General features: G+C 42.5%; 2 protein-coding genes across 5 annotated transcripts in view; one reads left to right on the top strand and one right to left on the bottom strand.

Moving 5' to 3' along the window:
- COG2 (component of oligomeric golgi complex 2) overlaps window positions 1–1,607 on the top strand; it is a 32,207-nt gene extending 30,600 nt beyond the window's left edge. Inside the window, exon 18 of the mRNA XM_069852292.1 lies at window positions 1,162–1,607. Within this exon, the coding sequence (XP_069708393.1) occupies window positions 1,162–1,263 (102 nt within the window). The 3' untranslated portion in view covers window positions 1,264–1,607. The remainder of the gene's footprint in view (window positions 1–1,161) is intronic.
- Window positions 1,608–6,646: 5,039 nt separating this feature from the next.
- Window positions 6,647–20,470, bottom strand: AGT (angiotensinogen). Of its 4 annotated transcripts, none has more exons than XM_069852307.1 (5): window positions 20,325–20,470; window positions 14,102–14,921; window positions 8,413–8,677; window positions 7,784–7,928; window positions 6,647–6,956 (listed from the first exon to the last, which is right to left on the bottom strand). In XM_069852307.1, the coding sequence occupies exons 2-5, from the start codon at window positions 14,892–14,894 to the stop codon at window positions 6,765–6,767; spliced, it is 1,395 nt and encodes a 464-aa protein (XP_069708408.1). In that variant the 5' UTR covers window positions 14,895–14,921; window positions 20,325–20,470; the 3' UTR covers window positions 6,647–6,764. The 4 variants fall into 4 exon arrangements, with proteins under 4 accessions (XP_069708408.1, XP_069708410.1, XP_069708409.1 ...); XM_069852309.1 differs by having other exon boundaries at window positions 14,102–14,918; window positions 20,325–20,420; XM_069852308.1 differs by lacking the exon at window positions 20,325–20,470 and adding an exon at window positions 17,138–17,293.
- Window positions 20,471–20,605: the final 135 nt, after the last annotated feature.

The raw sequence follows: 20,605 nt of genomic DNA, 5'->3' as shown, positions 1-20,605 counted from the left end.
TAAGTTCCTCTCAGTGCCAAAACCAAAATCTAAAATAACAAAACAAAAGAAGAAAATATTGCAGGAAATGTGTGCAGTAGCTATGTTAAATTGTATAAGCATACAGTTTAGTACTAATTTACTTCTAAAATATATGTAGAAATTAACAAACTTCCAAGTGCAATTCTGCATGATAGGTTGCCAAGCAGTTGTTGTCAGTCTTTGTTTATGAGCGGATGCTTTTGATGCATTGTTACAGGCAGATAAAGTCTGCCTGTGTGTCAGCAGATTCTTTTCTCATGTGAGACTTACCACAAAGGAAGAAGAGATGTGGGTAGTAGTATGGAAATCTTGCTAACAAAAACTGTTATTTGGCAGTTTTTGTCGGGGGTTGGGATTTTGTTCTGTTATTCCTATCATGTGCACTAGCATTATTGCAATGTGAATTAAGCTGAACTGGGATAGATTATTTATAATCATTTAGGAGCTGTTTTGGTACATGTGAATATTACAAAGAGTTCCAGCAGCAAACACCTCTTCAGAATCATTTCATTATGGTTTTATTTAGATCCAGATTTTTCTTTTTTCAGTGTGCTCTTAGTTTTCTCATGGCTATGGTATTTCTCATGGTATTTTTCTAATTGTCAAAGCAATAGATTTCCTGGGTAAGAAATGACTTGTAGCAACCTCTGTATTTGTAGAGTTATTTTCATTCTCCAGGAAGTTCAAGGTTAGAACCATAGGCCCATATGGCCTATTGAAATGCTATCATCAAGCTGCTGGCTGTTCTTGGATGTATTCACGTTTACCTTAAAACTTGCCCAGAAACCTCATTTAGGGTTTAAAAGAAAAAAATTTTAAAAATTTGAAATTGGTGCATTAAAAACAAACTACAGCCAAGTTTCTCTTTCTGATGTTTCACTGGAAAACTTCCAGCTTGCTCTAGTTACAAGTTGCCTAGAAGATAGTTAAGTATTTTCCTACAAGACACTACTTAACTGGAAAGACTTAACTGAGCAAAGTTGGATACAGATTTTTTTCACAGTGTGCACTACATGCAGTTGTGGGTTTTTGCCACACATTGATGCAGTACAAAACACATGCTTTGTTAAATGTTTTAAGTAAATATTTAATGAACTTTTGACGTTTTAAAGAAAATTAATGTTTCTTTTGTCTTTTCAGATACGAAAGATGGGGCTGGAAACAAGCAGCATAAACAGCTTTTCAGCCCTTGCAGAGCTGGTTCTAATGGCCAAGGATCAGGCTACAGCGGAACAATCCTGAATATTTTTGAAAGCATGTGATTGAATATAAACAATGTCCCTAAAAGACAGAGCGAGAATTTATTTCTTCTTTATTTTACCAAACAAGTAGCAATGAAGTGCTTCCTAACGTACCTCAAGCAACAAATATGTACGTCTTCTGTCATGATAGGCTCATTTCACCAAAAGACTGAGAATTTATCATAGTTTTCCATTATATGGAAAGGAATCAAAGTTTCTACTTTCAACTATAGAATAAAAGTGGAATAAAATGGGGTTTTTATTTTTGTTGTACATCTTAAAATGTAGAAGAATGAACTTATATGAGGAAAATAATATGTAATAAATTGTCTTCCTTGCTTCTGATGTCCCGTATGTTTTTGAATCAAATGTGTTCATTGATGGCTATGAAACTTTTCAAAGGGACTTTATTCCAACTCTTCTGGAATGAAGATAAGTGCTTAGAGGAATAGGAATCTGCCTTTCTTGTTACTGCTTTGCACTTTCTTTTTCCCTCATCATGGGATATGGTTAGCTCTTGCTTGGGTTTTGATTGTTTTCAGTTTAGTGATTTGGGGTTTTTTTTTTTCATGGATCTTGTTGGTGAGAAGTGCTGCATAAAGAAAGCTCTTAAGGTACTTCACATTTCAAAAATAATGTCTAGTATCAGTATCTAACTTACTGGCTGTTACGTTCAGGTTACCTGTTTTCCTTTAAACTGAAACTCAACAGAGTTGGCATATTTCTGATTTGTATTATTTTGTCTATCAGAATTCAGGGGAGTATTTTGCCTGAATACATGTAGAATTCTTGTAACTTCAAACCTAGTTCCTTCAGTGCAAGGTGCATATAGCACGAAATATGGAAGTCTTTTAAATGGTAGAAGGATTAACAAAGAGCTCTCTTGAACCTAAAGTGATTTGCCTATTGACACTTTTCTTTTGTATGTGAGGGATGGGTAGCACAGTCTCGGCATAGTAGGAGGTGAATCTGAGGCTTTCAAATGAGAGAATGCCCTCTTTGAGTGAAGGAAAGTTTTGTTTGTGGGGTTTTGGGGTTTTCCCCTGTGAAAATGTAACACTGGAATTCTAGTTCATGTTTATTAATTAAAATATCCATTTCTCCCTAGAGCATTTAGAGAGCTTAGGTCTTAATGGTGGAGCTGAAGATGCTGCAGATCTTCCAGGTACTTGGAGATACAGAGTTCATAGCACATGGCTGTTAGGTAGCATTGAAGTTGTAGTGAGCAAACCTTTCACAGCATTAGGCCTCTTATTCCTCATATTTGAAGAACTGACCATATTTTATTTGAGAAGACGTAGCTATGTGATCACTGTGCTTTTTAAGCAATTAGGTGATTATTATGACTTTTCTAAAATTATTTTATGAAGGGGCTGTCATGGTTTATCCGCAGCCTGGCCAGTGGGGCTATGGAGGAAGTACTACTGCCTAAAATTCTGTTGGTTCTTCTTGGATTCAGTCTGAGTAATGGAGAGCTTAGGTACACACTACTGAATGCGTGTAACTCCTACTGCTATGAACAACAAGTTTGTTGTCTGTATTGCATCTTTCCAGGCTTCTGTTTAATGAACCAAGAAAGCTTGGTCTCCCTGCACCTCTTAAATTGCTTTTATTAAGAGTCAAGAGTAGAGATGTCCTGTTATCATTAGCTAGTGTTGTTTTTGATGATGTTTTCTTATTATAAATTTAATGTATAAGTTGTACTCTGAGACTGATACTGCAGTATTGTAGATGTATTGTGCAGCTTCTTGTTCTGGAAGGTCTGTATCTCTGTAAATTTAAATTTCTGTAACAGCTGTCACAGAAGTCGCAGATTCTGAGATCTGTGCATACTAGTGACTGAAGACAGAATGGCTTTGTTTGTATTCTCCAGAATTGAGGAAAATGATGCAATCTGTGTACCAAACCAGAAAAGGTGTGAAAAAGTTACTTGCCCTTTTGTTGCCTGTGATTTCCCACATCGTCCTGAAATAACAACACTTCCTACTTGTCATCATCTTGCTGAGTATACAGGCTGAATTTTGTTCTTTTCCAGTGAAGACCAGCTTTGATTTCAGGGCAGGAAATAACATTGTATAGAAAATCAAAATTATTGAATGGTCCTATGATTGCTGCAAATGTCTACGTCACTGGTCTTATGCAAGATCCCCATCCTTTATTTTTGTTCACTTGAATATCATTTAATTTTCTTTCAGTGGAATGCAACATTAGTTAAAAATTTCCATGATACCTCTAATGAAAGAATGAAGAAATGTAGATTGGCTTTGTCTTTGGTAAAACGAACTTTAGCATTTTCAAATCATGTGGATCAGTCTTGGAGAAGAGGATCTACCATGTAACCAAGTGCGTTCTGATAGAGATGTCTTCTATTATATTCTTCCTCCTTCTTCTGTTCCTCAGACTTAAGTGCACTTCACTTTTTGACAGTGATGCAAATTTTGTGCATTTTTCTTCTTTGCTTCTAGGACTTCTAGAAAATATGCTATGCCTTTTTAAGTTGAAGGAATTTAGCTGGGAGAGGTTTTGTATAATAGCATTGAGGAGGGAAAGAGTGGTGGCATGTTTTCCTACAAAATGGTAATTAGAATCTCAGGATTGTGGGTTATACCAGAAGTGGGCCAGGCTGTTACCACCTCATCACTTAAAGATAATTCACAATAAGTGTATTTGGCTGGACCACTCAATATTGGGGAATATTTACTCTCCTTTTTCCATCAATAGTTGCATTTTCATGCTTGAACTGGAGCAATGAGGAAGCCAAGTGTCTAGATTATTATTTTTTTTAGTTATCAGCATAATTGTCAGTTGTGCTCAGGGATAAAGCTACGTTGTTTTGATGGAAGTTAGAAAGCCTGTCCTTGTCCTTGTTTTCCTTCTCCAAATCTTGCATCTGTTAGAGCATGATTTTAGGTGCTTCATTCACTCAGCTGTTGAGCTGTAGACTGTATTTGAGATCTCAGTGTGTGAATGATGCTTTGGATGCTTGGAATTTGTATCATTGTGTGGCATAATCCTGGCAAAGGAATTTGGTCTAGCTGGAGGAGAGTGAAGAGTGTAAAATACCATAAAAATTTTAGATGTAAACTTGATGTCAGAAATGAGTCTTAGGAGAGTATTTATTGCTGGGGAAGTGGAGAGATTTAGGGGGGTGGTTTTGTTTGGTTTGGTGTTGGGTTTGGTGGTTTTGGGGTTTTTTTAAATATGTAGGAAAATGGGTACATGTAGCTTAGCTTTTTGATACTGTAGCACATGTTTCGTCACCTCTCTTCCCAGTCCTTGCTCTAGCCAATATACTTTCAGTTCCCCATCTCATCCCTTTCTTCTTTCCTTTTGTTCTCCAGGGCACTAGTGGAGAGGTGCTCTGCACCACGAAGTAAAAAGTGTTTGTGTTTGTGGCTGGTGGGTTTTGTTTGCTTTTCTGCCTGTAACTGCTGCACAGGAGATGGAATTCTCCAACAGCCTGCAGCCCCCATAGTGAATAATGGTGGTCCATCCCAGAGCCTGCTGCAGCGTGGCCAGCGGCTCCCTTTTGTTATCCTCCATCTTCATCACAGAAGTGGAACCTTTTGTAGTTCTGAAATTTTATTTGTGGCTGATCCTGCCTTCTGACTTCAATGAGTAAATAGGATAACTTCTAAATTAGTGTGAACGCTTGAAAGCTGCCTCTTTCGTGTTTACAGCTTTATTGTTGCCTGTATAGCATAATGATTTGCACCTTACTGTCTTCAAAACCATAAATCTGACTTGGAGCGAATTTCAGAAGCCAGTACAGGGGATGTAGTTATGTCCATAAACCTAAATGAACTGTGGCAAAGCGACTTGGAAGTGGTTTTATTTACGTCTTTCTGCATATTTATAGTTAATTGCTTCTATATGTAAGACAAGTACAGCATTGAGATTTTAGAGCATCTCAATTACATACAGTATAATTGCATAAATATGTGGATGTTCTGTCACAGCACTTAAAATCCTATTCTTCTCGAGAGCGAGTTGTGTTATTTATTAGTCTTTTCCACTAAGCTAGAAGGATCTGTCTTGTATCTATATCACCAACAGCAAGCCACTGGCATTTGTGGATTTGGATTAGGTAGACATTTGGGCCACTGTGGATGACAATCGGCTACCATGCTCTGCGGGATACATCTGGTATTATATACGAAAGAGGTTTGCTGTTATTTTCTAAACACCATCAGTGCTAAAGACGAATCTAGAGATGAGCAGTGAAAATCCTTGTTCTACCAAGATGCTTTCCTTAGTACTAAGATCTCACTTCCAATTCTTCACTCCCTGATTGAAGAGTTGTCCAATAATCTATAGTTCCAGTTTAATATTTTAAACCTTTGTCTAAGAGCTAAATTGGACCACTGAAACCTTTTCATTCACATGTAGCAGCACATCCACACATTATACTGGTATAGATTGTTGTCTTTACTACTCTTTTAAAAACATATGGTTTGGATGTGTTAAAATTTCCAGATCTGGGCTCTAGCAGTAATGCTTTTTTTCACTATAAGGCTATAATAAATGCCTTTCCATTTTGAAAGTAATCCAAGAAAAGGAATAGTAGGCCTTTTTTTTTTTTTCCCTTCTAAAAAATCAAATGTGATTCTGCCAGCCTATGAGAATTTATCCTTTACAGTTCATTAATGCTACCAAGCCCTATTTTTAGCTTTTCTACAGAGTTAAGAAATGAACGTATCCATCTGGGTTGCAGAAAGAAAATATTTCCTCTAAAGGTAGTTTTGCTTCCAAGGCAAAAAGTCCTGTCTCAGTGGGATAAGCAAAGCCTGCCCATACTGTTGGCAGCATCTTGAAGGAAAATATTGCTGATGAAGCTAGAAATCTCTCTGGATAACTGTAAAACTTTCACTGTAATGTAAAAGATGCACTCTCTTGCAAAAGTGACCAAACTGAAAGTTAAGAAGAGACCTCTTAAGGAATGAAGAGATCCTTTTCTATACTTTTCTACAATAAATGCTGCTTGTGCTTATAAATCTATTCTCTAAGTCAATGCCCTGTTGGCTACTACTCTGTCCCCTCTGCATTAAAAAAAGGGAGCTGGAGGCAGAAGGCAGGCCAAGCGGTTATAAGGAAAGAAGAGAATGTGGAGGAAGAGTTTGAGTCACCTCAAGTGAAATAGATGAACAAGGGTGAAATATTGCAATGTTTTAGCTTTCAAAAAGCCGTATTTCCAACACTACCTGCTTCATCTCAAAGCTAAGGGTCATTGGGCACTGGAACAGGCTGCCCAGGGAGGTGGTTGAGTCGCCTTCCCTGGAGGTGTTTAAGGCACGGGTGGATGAGGTGCTGAGGGATATGGTTTAGTGTTTGATGGGAACGGTTGGACTCGATGATCCGGTGGGTCTCTTCCAACCTGGTTATTCTGTGATTCTGTGATTCTAAGTAGAACACTCAACAAGATCATAAAAATAGCTGATGAATGAGAAAAAGGTGATGGGAAACATGGCATCATTCCCTCCCCCCCCATCCCCTGCACTTGCATTACATCTCATGCAGTGGGTTTGTTACTCTGCCAAGGAAAAGCATTGCCCTAGACTTCTCTTCCAAAACAGCTAACAGGAATGGCTTGTTCAGTGTGACTTCCAGGAACTCCAAGTCTCCCTTCTGTGCTGTGGGGTCTTCTGGCTGATGTGTTCCATCACTGGTCAGTTTGAAAAAGGCTTTATTTATTACCTGTAAGGCAAAACACATAAGTAAATCCCAAGTCGTCAAAGCACAATAGTGGAAAGACAAGTGAAAGTTTAAGTGCTTTCTAGTGCACAAAATAATCTGTAACAGGATAGACTCAATGAATGTTTAAAAAAAAAAAACTTGGAGTACTTATTCCATAATATGTGCCCTACAACTGCTTGTACACTGGGAGTCTATGAAATCCTGGTACCCTTGAGGCCCCTTATGGAACTTTAAAGGTGTAGGACACCTTCTAAAAATAAAATTAAATAAAAATAAAGGCATTCAAGTTACACTTCTGGAACAGAATTTGCCTTCTTTTTAACAGCCTTCTCCTTCAAGCTCTCCCTTCTTCCCCTTGAGAATTGGATGCTGGAGCCTGCCTTCAGGTAAGGTTGTGTGCAGCACACATCTGTGTTTGCAGTTTTTGGGAATAATCCCAAAGTGATGGAGGGTTATCCTCAACAGCCCAGTAGCTGCAGCCTCTACTGCTCGCTCCAGCTGTGGTAGCTGGAGGTGCTTGAGCTGAAGGTGGTAATAAATCCAGTCTAGTTTGTACTGAGAGTATCTAGTATGTTCAGACCTTAAATTTCCTTCTCCTTGTTGCATGTTGTTTGCTGCAGTGACATCATTTGAGTAGTTTAAAGCAAACCACTTTGTGATAATGGGTTAATCTAAAAAGTCTTGACTATCATTTAGGCATCTGGAAAGTCACCTACTAGCATCTGTTCCCCATGGCTCTGGCTGGTTTGTTCTAGGTAAATTTATACAGTTGAGGCTGAAACTGAGTGGGAGGTGTATTTTTTAGATGTCCATGATAAGTACTGTACCTTTCCAACAGTTAGATTGACGTCACTTATTTTACTGAGATCTGCCCCCTTCCCCAGCAGTGCAGGCAGTTCCATATCTGCAAGAAGCTCCTGTAGATCAGAGCTGCCTTCTATTGTTAACTCTGGCAGCGTTAATTTAATTTTTCTGCAGAAAAGAGAGAGAGAGAGACACAAGTGAGTGTGTTTTCTCCACTATGAAAGGATAGTGTTTGGGCAATTCTGGGGAATGGGCATATAAAAACAGCCAGAAGAAGTGCTAAGTATGTGGGGACGGGCAGCTACCAAGGGCAGAGGGGCATCACGTTACTGTTCCCAAGTGCGACGCCATCCTAAATCTGCCCCAGGTATGCTATTAAACGCCAGATCATCCCAATTCATGAGCCCTGTGTTGTCAGCTATAGAAATGCACTTATTTGTTTCCTTGCAATGCCCCCAGACAACAAGCTGATCCCACTGAAGCTGAGCTCCCTCGGAGTCAGGCCCCCTGGGTTTGCAGGTAGGTGTTTCTCTCTGTTCTAGGTGTTAAGCCCTCCCTGGAAGGATGTGACCCTAGCCAGCTAGTAGGCAGGCCTGCAGAGCACACCCTGTCTCGTTCACTCCTAGGGGAGGGCAGATGTGTCCGAGCCTACCTTGGGGCCAGCTGCTGAAGCCAGGCTGAGAACTGCAACGGCAGCTCTGACTCCACGTGCTCCAGGTCACTGCCATTGATGGGCTGCAGCAGCACCAGAAGTGCGGTCTCGCTGATGGGAACTTCCACTACAGAAAAAGTCCTGCTGGCATCAGTTTTGTACTTGAATGTCCCTGTGACCGACAACATAGGGACCGAGACCTTCGTATTTGAATCCACCCAGAACTCCTGAGGCTCTTTGATTCGTGAGGCTTGCTTAACATTCACTGAAAAACAGATTGAGAAAGAAGAAATTGATTCTTCACTCCTCCCCTCTGTCCCTTAGCTGGACATATGTTTCTTTAAAAACAGCACACTGTGTGTTAGATAAGTCGTGCACATAAAATCAAGTTTAACTACTGTAAACATGTATCCTGCCTTTAATGCCTTGTGGTAGCATCAGGCACAGGCTGGTGCTGGCTCACAGCACAAGGATCATGCTGTGGCCAGCAGGTCCAGGGAGGTTATTCTCCCTCTGTACTCGGCACTGGTGAGACCGCTCCTCGAATCCTGTGTTCAGTTCTGGGCCCCTCACCACAAGAAGGATGTTGAGGCTCTGGAGCGAGTCTAGAGAAGAGCAATGAAGCTGGTGAAGGGGCTGGAGAACAGGCCTTACGAGGAGCAGCTGAGAGATCTGGGGTTGTTTAGCCTGGAGAAGAGGAGGCTGAGGGGAGACCTCATTGCTCTCTACAACTACCTGAAAGGAGGTTGTAGAGAGGAGGGTGCTGGCCTCTTCTCCCAAGTGACAGGGGACAGGACAAGGGGCAATGGCCTCAAGCTCTGCTAGGGGAGGTTCCACCTGGATATCAGGAAAAAATTTTTCACAGAAAGGGTCATTGGGCACTGGAACAGGCTGCCCAGGGAGGTGGTTGAATCACCTTCCCTGGAGGTGTTTAACAGACGGATGGATAAGGTGCTCGGGGACATGGTTTACTGGTTGATAGGAATGGTTGGACCCGATGATCTAAGAGGTCTTTTCCAGCCTAGTGATTCTATTACCATCAGGACTGCAGCCAAAGCTGCTATGTTTCTGCTGGCTTTGTGGCCTTTCCTGGATACAGTATTTCTGCTTGCTTGGTTCCACAGCCATTGGGGACAGCCCTTGCTGCTAGAGTGCTCTCAGGAAGACAGGTAAGTTCAGAAGAGAGGAGGCAGTGCAAACTCTGGCTGAAGTTTCTCCATTGGGGATTTTAAGAACCAAAGCAATAGTCAAGGTAGTCACCATATCAAAAAGTGTTGATTGAGCAAGGAAGGTTAAAAAGGACATACCTGAACACTTGCTAAACATTAATATTAATTTCTTACCCAGTTCACAAGTTTAGGAAGCCTTGCTCTCACCTCTTGCCACTTCTGCATAGCTTTGCATTACAACATGTTATCTGCTTGCTGCCATAGACCAGTGGTGCTGCCCAGTTAGACATTCAAGAAACTACTACCATCAGCGAGAAGGGCAAAGATCAGAAATCTCAATGTTGCTGTTTGTCGGAATCAGGTAAACATATAAGTTGTGGTAAAGAAATGTCCTTCTTTCAAGGAGGACAAGTAAATAATAATAGCATGAAATAGAAGCTGGTCTAGCTGTACTGTTAATGAGTCTATTCTCCAATAAATCCAGATAAATGCTGAACATTAACATATTTAAGATGTACTAGGTGATTTTGCACAGGAACACTTAGCTTTTAAATGACCTTGCATAAAAAGAGTATGTAGGCACTTTTGTGTACTACAACTTCACCAAAAAGAAGCAGCTGGTAGGAAATGTGAAGGGTGTGAGCAAAACAAAGAATAAGGAAGTAGAGTTGTTTACTTTTTTCTTATTTTATAAGGATAAGGGGTGCAAGCAGAAAGTAGCTGCTTTCACAGAGTCTGTAAAACCTGCAGAATTTATTCTTATAGGGTAGCAGAAGTCAAGACTGTAACAGTTAAATAAAAGGAATAAAACAACTGAGCATTCAGATAGCTGAATGTATTGCGGTGGGATAGTAATTGGTTTAGAATAGTCTTGGGAAAGATATTGCAAAATCTCAAAGCTCAGCTATTGACTTTGGAACTGAGCCAATTAATATTGTGCCAACTGTGAACCCTGACAAATCAGCACCCCTGTTTGAAATGGCTCCCTGTGGCCTTCTGCTGCGTGAGGATCTGGACATCTCTGCCTGCAAACATATAACTAGGGTGTGCATTCCCCTGAAAGAGCTCTAATAGCTATTAGTAGTCTTAATATGACTACTTGTTCCTTACAGCATTCTTTCAGGACATGGAAGAGATGTATTTACTAAAGAAACCCTGCTTTTTTGACTCAGACACCTGGAACTTACAACGTGAACAACTGAAGATGAACATCCCCTCTGTGTAAGGTCATAGCTGACACATTGGAAGAAACGGTTTCTCACAATGAGATCTCTTATATCAAGACACAGGATCTGTGGGACTGGGCAACCTTTCAGCAACTATCATCAGAGCTGGGAAGAAACCTGTGTCTCCAGTATGCGGAAAATAACTGAAGTAAAAAAGGCTGTCAATCACAGAGTAAAGTTATAGCCTGGAAGAGTGCAAGAATACTCCACAGTACTGACTTCAGAGTACTGGAAAGAAAGGTTAGACCTATTTGTTCCAGGTGATAATCTCCATTTTTTATAATACAGACTTTATACCAGCCTGAAAAGCTTAATGAAAGGATGAATTTTTGTGGAAAGCTATGACTTTTTACTTTTAAAAAACCCCCCAAAAACAGCAAAAAGCATCCTTCCAAATTTCTAATTAACAGTGAAGTTGTTGAGGGTTGTCTGTTCAAGAGATAGTTTAAATGATAAGGGTGCTTAAGATTATGCAGTCCTAGGGTGCTATTCATTCACTAGTCTGTAATTATTTTACAACTTCAGAACAGAAAATAAGTCTATAAGTAAAATTTTTGCATTGGATTCTAACTGGCAGTCCTGGCTTGGCAGCAAGTCTACAAATCCAAAATCAGTGGGGTGCACAACAATTACAACCATTGGAACATTTAGCTGTGGCTTTGTATGGATTTTATCAGCCCTATGGCTGTTGATAGCATTGCAGGAGCATTTTTAATGTGTTTCAGACAGAAAAAATGTACTTTTTCCTTTGTGTAACTATAGGGGCAGGCATGGAACGTGACAACATTGGCCGTCATTGTTGCCCCTCAGCAACCAAATAGGAAAGCAAATGCTGAAATCTGCTTTTTTTATTATATGAGAGTTGCTTATCTAATTTCTTTGTTATTGAGCCATTTTTTCCATTCTACATGTGGAGACTCCACCAGCTCAAGTCCACTCTTCTGAAAGAGAAGGTAATAGAGTTGATCCAGTGGTTCAGACCCTTGAGAATGTGTTCCTAGGCTAATAAAATCACAAGTTTCCAACACAGAAGAGGAAAAAAATGTTAATGACAGCACCCATGAAAGGCAAGGAAAACCTGTTGTCCAGTTTGCAGGTGGAAAAATAAAGGCACAAAAGCATTTCAAGATCACCAGACCTCCAACTTTAGCAGTAGAAGCCCACTTAAAGACTTATGCCTCACTTTGAGTTATCTGAAATACAGTCACTCGTAGGTAAGCTGCCCAAAAGCGTGCAATCTCTGCTATTGCATTCAGATGCAAGGATTTTGAAAAACAGCTACGCTTAGATGTGGAGGTTCATTTGTGGTATAGGGGGAATTTCATAAAGTCATAGAATCATATGATGGTTTGGGTTGGAAATGACCTTCAAGGTCATCTAGATTGGGAAAAGTAATGGATGTAATCTATCTGAACTTCTGAAAAACCTTTGACACCGTCTGCCACAACACGTGTCTCTCTAAATTGGAGAGATACGGATTTGATGGGTAGACTGTTTGGTGGATAAGAAATCAGTTGGATGGTCATAGTCAGAGAGTAGTGGTCAATGGCTTGAAGTCCAGATGGAGATCCATGACAAATGGTGTCCCTCAGGGGCCCATACTGGGACCAGTGCTGTTTAATATATTCATCAATTATACAGACAGCAAGATTGAGTGTACCCTCAGCAGTTTTACATATGACACCAAGCTGAGAGATGCAGTTGCCATACAAGAAGGAAGGGATGTCATCCAGAAGGACCTGGACAGGCTGGAGAAGTGGGCCTGTGTCAACCCCACGAGTTTCAACAAGGCTAAGCACAAGGTTGTACACCTGGTTTGGGGCAGTCCCCAATTTCAAAACAGGATGGGGGATGATGAGATTTGAGAGCAGCCCTGCTGCTTAACGTGACCTGGCAATGCACACTCACAGCCCAGAAGGCCAATCGTATCCTGGGCTGCATCAAAAGAAGTGTGGCCAGCAGGGCGAGGGAGGGGATTCTGCCCCTCTATTCCTCTCTTGTGAGACCTCATCTGGAGTATTGTGTCCAGTTCTGGAATCCTCAACATATGAGGGATATGGAACTGTTGGAACAATTCCAGAGGAGGGCTACAAAGATGATCAGAAGGCTGGAGCACCTTCCATACGCGGACAGGCTGAGAGAGTTGGGATTGTTCAGCCTGGAGAACAAAAGGCTCTGAGGAGACCTTAGAGCAGTCTTCCAGTACCTGAAAGGGGCTACAAAAAAGCTGGGGAAGGACTTCTTAGAGGGGCATGTAGTGAGAGGACAAGGGGGGAATGGCTTTAAATTGGAGGGGGGAAAATTTAGGCTAGACATTAGGGAGAAATTCTTCAAAATGAAGGTGGTGAGGCACTGGCACAGGTTGCCCAGGGAAGCTGGAGGAGACCTTCCAGTACCTGAAATGGGCTACAAGAAAACTGGAGGGAGACTGTTCATAAAGGCTTGTGGTGATAGGATGAGGGGGAATGGGTATAAACTGGAGAGGAGCAGATTTAGACTAGACATTAGGAAGAATTTCTTCACCATGCGAGTGGTGAAACACAGGCACAGGTTGCCAAGGGAAGTTGTGGCTGCCCCATCCCTGGAGGTGTTCAAGGCTAGGTTGGATGAGGCCTTGGGCAGCCTGAGCTAGCGGGACATTTTCCTGCCCATGGCAGGGGGTTAGAACCGGTTGATCTTTAAGGTCCCTTCCAACCCAACCCATTCTATGATTCTATGATTTGTGGAACCACAGCATGGAACAACCCTAGGTAATTAAGAGATCGCTTTAATTCTTCTAGTTCCGTATGTACTCTCCTCTTCCATAGCTTGTTTGTCTTTTTCCTGAGCTGTGGGTCGCCTCCACATTTCTGGGTTTAATAGTCACTAGTGGAGTCGTGTCCATTATATTTTCTAGCTTTTCTTGACTCTGTACTTCTGGCCTGTTACCCTCGGCTCCCCTGCAGAAATACAGTTCTTTTGCAGTCAGAAATGCTGTGCAATCCTCTCTTATTCACCTTCCCACACCTTTCCTAATCCTAAGTTTGCTAGACAAGGAAAATTTCTTGGAGGCCACCTCCCTCCACCTCCTCCCCATTTCCCTTGCTGGGTTGTGGCAGAGCCCAGGCAGGACTCCTAGCACAGTGTTGGGGAGCAGGGTACTCTACGTGGAGCAGCAGTCCAGCCTTTCATCTGAGCCCTTCCCTCTTGCCACTAGCCAGGCATGACCACATGACCTTTCTTCCTTCCCAGTAGCAGGGCTACTGCTCATCCCAGACCCAGGCTGCTCCCAAAACAAAAAATGCTGCCCCGTACCTGTCAAGCGGACATCCACCGCAAACAGCAGGTCCGCAGAGGGATCGATGTCTGTCAGTAAGCACTTGCTTTTCCCCTCACTTTTGGCCTCTATGAAGGCATTAACTTGCTTTGCTGCCTCAGTTGGGTTCGTAAAGTCAACAGCTCGGGTATAGAGAGCATCAGCAGAGGGAAGCAAGTCCTGCACAAACAATTGAGATAGAGGTACACCGGGGGCAGAGAACAGGCAGAGCGTCTTGGAAAAGAGTAGCTCCTCATCCCTGCTCTTGATGAGGTTTTCAATTGTCCTCAGGCTGGAAAGGACTTTGTGTCCATCTACCCTGGAGGTGCAGTCAGGGTCTCCAGAGGGGGAAACAAATCCCAGCAAGCCCTGCAAATCAGTTGCAGTCTGGTTTGAGGCCCCTAAGTAGAAAGACACCAAGGAGCCGTAAAGACTGGTTGGGGACAGGAGGATGTTTTGGTCCCGCTGTGCATCCTGCAGCTCGCTGTAAAACCGCATGGCCAGGACGTACACAAATTCCTTAAGGTAGCTCAGTTTCAGCTTCCCTTGGCCACTCAGGCTTGGGGCCTCCAGCTTGTCCTTGTCATTCAGGTCAGCTTCATAGGCAGATGTGCTTTGAGACTCAATTGAGATGGGGATAAAAGTTTTCTTTCCCTCCTGGACCAGGTTTTCCAGCTGTTCACAGGTACTTTTGTTGAAAGAAAACAAGTTGAAAGGATGGACATAGACCCGGTCACAAGTCACTGGAGTGAGGCACAGGAATAAACAGAGAAGATCTGCTGCCAGGTTCATGTTGAAAATTTGCTTCCACAGTTTCTCCTGAAAGAAAAAGTGGAGAAGAGGGATGCCTTATTGGTCAGTTGTAAATACAGTTTCTCTTAGTCACAGTGTGAGGTTCTAGTTCTGCATTGGAGTTATGCAAGAGCAGAAATTTCAGTATTTAGTGCTGGCTGGTCTGATGCTGCCCCATGAAAACCAAAGGATGAGATCGCCACCAGTTTCAGTGGTGGCAGGTAGGGAAATTCTAAGCACAGTTTTGACCCCATTACCTGCTGCCGCACCCTAATGATTTCACAGGGGATGTGATACTGTTGTGCATAGGAGCATAGAACAGGTTGGGTTGGCTTGCCAACTAGTTTGGCTTGCAAACTACAGTGTGCTAGTTCTGATAAAACATTGTAATAGTGCAAGCATATTGCTCCCAGGACCTGGCCATTTCTGCAAACTGCTGCACTAAATCTTGCTGACACACGGGTGGGCTAAGCAATCTGCCTGCTGTTATGCGGGAAGTGGGTTTGGAAACCAGGTCTCTTAAGGTCCAACCACTGAATGGTCCTGCTTTGTATGCCTAGTCAGCATAATACTTGGCACTAGCACAACATTTTGTGTTTTCATTGCCCAGAGCAAACATACATTCTAGCAGTTAGCAAACACACCCAGGGCTTCCTTATACAAATGTGGTAACACTGAAACCATTGTCATAGCACCTTCTGTATCCAAATAGAGACTTGGAAGGGGGTAAGCTTAGTTTTACTTTACTGCAGAGGCAGTCTTCTTCTGAGGTAAAAGACCACCTGTTGCCCTTATTTTTCCTGACAAGAAGTAGAGAATTCTACTGGATGTGGATCTCACTGGTGTTCTGGCACAAAGGAGCTGGTGCATATTTGGAATGAGGAAGTCATGGACACAAATACACATGAATACATACATACATACACACATATGTGCAAACAGACTGATAAATTTTGCATTTTTCATAATTCTAGCTTTTCCTATATGCATTTTTTTATAACTAATAGCTCTGCTGTACCTTCCCTGGAGTGCTAGTATATGAGTTTGAATTGTGTATTTGAAATCTAAATGTGCTGGAAATTATGCATCTATAACACTTATCATTGGCCAAAACGCTGTTATTCAGAGCTGTATTTCTATTCTACTAGTCATTTCTTGTTTATCGTAGTTCTGTTCACCTTTTGCCCTTCCCAAGCTCTGCAGAGCTCATTGGATGGGCAAAATGCAAACAGCTTTGCCAGTTACCAAGCTCTGCAATGTGTCTTCCTTCTCCAAGATTTTTTTACTTGCACTAGCCTGTCAGATACTGTAATTCTGCTAGCCTGAGACTTTTGAGAGAACATAGTATGACGTCTACCTCACCGACACTTTAATCTACACAGGATGGGAGTGTCTGGGTTTAAATCCAGTCGTTCAAGACCTGTCACCTTTCCAGACTGATTTACAATATATAACCATATTCACTTCACTGAGGGATCCTTAAGTGTTTTATGCTTAATTATACTGTAGTTTGCAGTATCGCTATTCTCTTACAAATGCAAACACTGAGCTGTGCAGATGCTTGGTAATTAGGCATACCTTGCTAAGTACATATGCCTGCACATCTATGTTCCCAGGCTGCCAGGCTCTACCTAACAGCTTGATTTCCAAATGAGTTTCTGTTGTTGTGATGGTTCCTCAGGATGTCTAAGCATTTTCCAAGCAGGTGCCTGTGGGTCAGGCCTGAAACTATTTTCTCCCCAGCCTTGTGCCTTCATCCATGATTGCTCTTCCCCATTAACTCCCACCCTATCCCCTAAATTAGCATGTAGGCAGCAGCAGTCAGTTCTGCCCTCCCCTCTGCTCCCTGACCTGTCTTCACATCTCTAGCCCCAGTGGCAGCAGGTGACATGCAACACTTTCTCATTCCTTATGACCGGTTAAAATATTATTGTCTTGGGAGGTGTCTTCCCAACTTCATCTTCACAGTTAGCCCAGACAACTGTGCATTTCTGCCTACTCTCTACATTTGCCAGACAGGGACAGCTCCGGAAAACAAACAAAAAAGCCATGAATTAGAGGCATTTTCTCATGAGCAGAAGTAGGAGGCACAGTTCTCACCGTCAGCACTTACACTAAGCCCCATCTATGGAAAGCCAGCGTGGCTTGTTTCCCCAAAGAAACCAGCCAAGAGCCTTTCAGAAAAGCACAAATACTTGAGTTGAAAAACTGGCATTCAAAGTAAATCCAGTAAATGTGCTTACTTGCTTCTGTCCTGGTCTGTGCTGTCCCTCCGATACTGTCCCTGCTTGGGCAGGGTCCTTGCAACACCTCTTCCCCCTGGAGTGGTGCAGTGTGATTCCTGGTAGATTTATGCTCTTTTCACAGCAGGGTCCTTTCTACACGTCTACAGTGACATTGCGCAAAGCTACTTTACATCACAGGCTGGGGGGCTGAAAAAAGTTAGCTCAGACCAGACAAGACCCAATGAAACCTGAGCACGACTTAACAGTGGCTGCATAGAAAGTTCTAGGATGGATACACAACCTTTAACCAAGCCCAGCATGTCTACATAGCCTGCAGTTACACATTTACTAAGGCATACAGGGGTGTTTTACTGTGCAGAAGAACCAATTATAGGAGCTGAAAAAAACTCAGCTCATTTTGCGCCAGACTCAAAGAAATGGAGATTTCTTTGTACTTGTAGTTCTTGTATAGTGGGACCAAATTTTTTCCTTCTTGGAAAAGCTGCCTTTAATCTCTCCCTTGCAGCTTGGGTACCCATCAATGGCACATGTATACTACTGCAAAGTAAAATTATTAAAATTATTAAATTCTTAAGTTTTACCATTTCTTTCCCTCTTGCCTTATCCAGAAGATCAAAAGTTTATTCTTTTTTTCTCTTCAAAACTAACTGTGTTAAAAAGGAGAGCATGAAAGCTAGACAGATTAGGTTGCCAGAGCCAGATCACTGAGATGTCATCCCTCACAGTCTCAATTTCCCACGTGCTATTTGCCAAAAGGGTTGTGGGGATACAGAGATATTTTGAAATGGTCCCCCAGTTTGGCACACTCCTTCTTCCTCTTCAAGCAAATAAACAGTGAATCAAACCAAGGATGATGCAGTTGGGTTAGACTGGATCTTGTTCAGTGCCCTTGTTGTAGTTAGTAATTAAAATCCCATGTCTCCGATAGGAGAAGACCTGATTTAACATCCATGTCCTGATTCTACAGGGCCAGTCAGGCATGTTTTGTACTGTGGTGCCCACTTACATTTGCTTTAAGGAGAAAGCAGAGAGTGAGGAATGTTGTCAGTGCACCTGGGCAGTTGGAACTGATGGAATTGAGGCTGGAGACAGGGAGAGCCAAGTCCTGCCAGCCCGAGTGCTGTTTGCAGGTGGCTAACACTGAAGGGATGGGCAATTTCTGTCTCTGCAACCCTGCTTTTCATTTAAACAATCTGATTACCCTAGCTGTAATGAGGTCTGACAACAGTTTTGAGCATAAACACATGACATGCTATCGTGCACACAAGGCTTATACAAACAGCTTGAAATATTTAAGGTGTTTCATCGTCTTGCTGCCTGAGCGTCTCAGTCGAGGAAGCATCTGGCAACAGAACAGTTCCTGAGTATTTGTACCATCTCCAGAGGGCTATAAAATGCATGCAGCCCAGCCACAGACCCAGGCAATGGAAGAAATAGCTCCTCCATTAAAAAAAGCTTTTTTTTCCAACTAACTGTAGAAGACAGTGGGCTAGGTCTTGGCTTGCAATTCCCTTTCATTTCCCTCTCCCAGAGAATCCTTCCCACAAGGAGCTGGAGGAGAAAGCTGTTCCATTAAGGACCAATAGAGGTGTGTGGGGGATCCATGACAGCACAGCCCCAACCTTTGTCATCTGCACTGCCACCCACTTGGGTCCATGTGAGGCAAAAGCCACCAGTGGTGTGTATAAGTGGCCAGTGCTTGTGAGCTATAGCTAGTCAGTCACATCCTTTGCATAGGGCAAAGCCTGAACACAGACAAAAATCAAACCCAGCCTGATACTCACATTTTCAAAGACACAGAAACCAGGGATCTTTCAGTGAAGGGCACCTTGTGTTCTTCAAAACTCTGAAAAGTTTCCTTTTTAACAAGAATTACTCACTTTGGCTAATAAGCTACAAGTGATGTTAACAACATAAACAACAGCTGCCAGACTTAGGTGTTTACTGTGGACAATAAACACTGGAAGGAGATACCACATAATCCACAGTCACTGTATTTTCTTTTTTTTCAGAAATGTGGCTCTAGCACCCAGAGGGCATTGTTGTTCAGGTATCTCCTGCTTCCAGCTCCCCCATGGCTCTTGAACAAGTCATGCTACAGCTTCTTTTTGCTACGGACACCAGCACCAAAGGAGGCATCCCTGGCTGCAGGGGATGCTGTCCTGCGGAAAAGGGGGAGCAGGAAGCAACTGAACAATAACTTGCTGAGGTGCTTTGATGGCTCTGTCACATAAAGGAAGTTCAGGTTTCAGATGAAAGTTCTCAGGGTTTTCAGCCAAGGCAAACTTTGAGGCTCTTTTGTTGTTCATGTACTCTGTTCTTTTTTCTTTTTGCCAATGTCTTTGGGGAGTGCAGGAGTCTTTCTTTCATTCCCTCGACTCAATCAATAAAGTAGCTGAATTAAAATACCCAGCTTTCTCCAGGAAAAAAAGTTTCACCAGCAAATGTTCAATGACCCACTTTCCCCACAGTGCTGCTTCTGCTTCAGACCACCATGAATTCAGCTGGCCACCATAATAAGAGAGAACCTTTGATTTCAGCTTACATTCATGCCCTACTATAAAGCTCAGACACAAGCCCCCTACCTAATTTGCCAGTCACTTATGCTTAATTAATATTCCCCTATTAAGATGCATCATGCACTAGCACACTTCTTAGATCTTTGCCTTTCATCTTCTCACAGTTTCTACTAAGGAGAAGCCTGCAGATTATAAGGAACATACACTGCTATACCTGCAATGTGTTTTATCCTAGTAGGACTTAATTACAGTTAGTCTTTCATTTTCCTTCTGAGCCATTTTTAAGCTAGAGTGCACAATCATTATTTCAATTACTTCATATGGACCCTTTTTGTCAGGATTTTTTTTCTGTTGGGTTGCCATGGTTTTACGAAGGAGTGTGTGCTTAAATATAGAGCTTCAGCTCCGGAAAGAAGAAAGAGAGCCTATGTCCTGCCCTTCGGCTTCGGTGTCTGAGGTTTTGGCTCCCCAAAGAGAGCTGTGCCAGAAAACCTGCATCAGGCCAGACTTGCATGAAAAGCGTTCCAGCAACTAGGAACTGAAGAAGGTGAAAGCAAGGCTGTTCCTACAGGCATCCCCTGTGTAAATCACGCCCGGGGCCCACACAGTTTCCTAGCAAATCTTGCCCTGCAGCAGCCACAGTAAAGGTACAAAGAAACACAGACCTCTCAAACTTGCTCTTCAGTGAAGACGTTCGTGATCTCCTTTTGCCCCACTCTTCCCAATTTCATGGGGGAGAGGGGGAATCAGCTCCCCTTTTTATACCCTCTCTTGCATAAGCGAGCCCTCCCTCTTCCCCTCCACTGCCCTCATTTCACTTCAAAACCTTCCTCTGTTTTTCCTGCTTGTTATTCATGGTCGCTGCTGAGAGGGAGCAAAGAGGGGTGGAAAAACACTGGTGCTGCAGTTGCGGGTTCCCTTGCAGCCCTGCTCCTCATCTCCTTTG

This window comes from Phaenicophaeus curvirostris, chromosome 2 (assembly GCF_032191515.1).
Source record: "Phaenicophaeus curvirostris isolate KB17595 chromosome 2, BPBGC_Pcur_1.0, whole genome shotgun sequence".
Lineage (NCBI taxonomy): Eukaryota > Metazoa > Chordata > Aves > Cuculiformes > Cuculidae > Phaenicophaeus > Phaenicophaeus curvirostris.
The sequence above is the reverse complement of the archived record's forward strand: the minus strand, read 5'-3'. Positions and strand labels throughout refer to the sequence as shown.

Bases quoted from the DNA above. Each gene is read 5' to 3' on its own strand.
- AGT (XM_069852307.1), bottom strand. From the start codon at position 14,894: ATGAACCTGGCAGCAGATCTTCTCTGTTTATTCCTGTGCCTCACTCCA. The intron at 7,929-8,412 runs GTAGGCTCGGAC...TCTTTTCTGCAG, and splicing joins CTTCAGCAGCTGGCCCCAAG to AAAAATTAAATTAACGCTGC. The intron at 6,957-7,783 runs GTACAGTACTTA...TTTGCCTTACAG, and splicing joins TCAATCTAACTGTTGGAAAG to GTAATAAATAAAGCCTTTTT.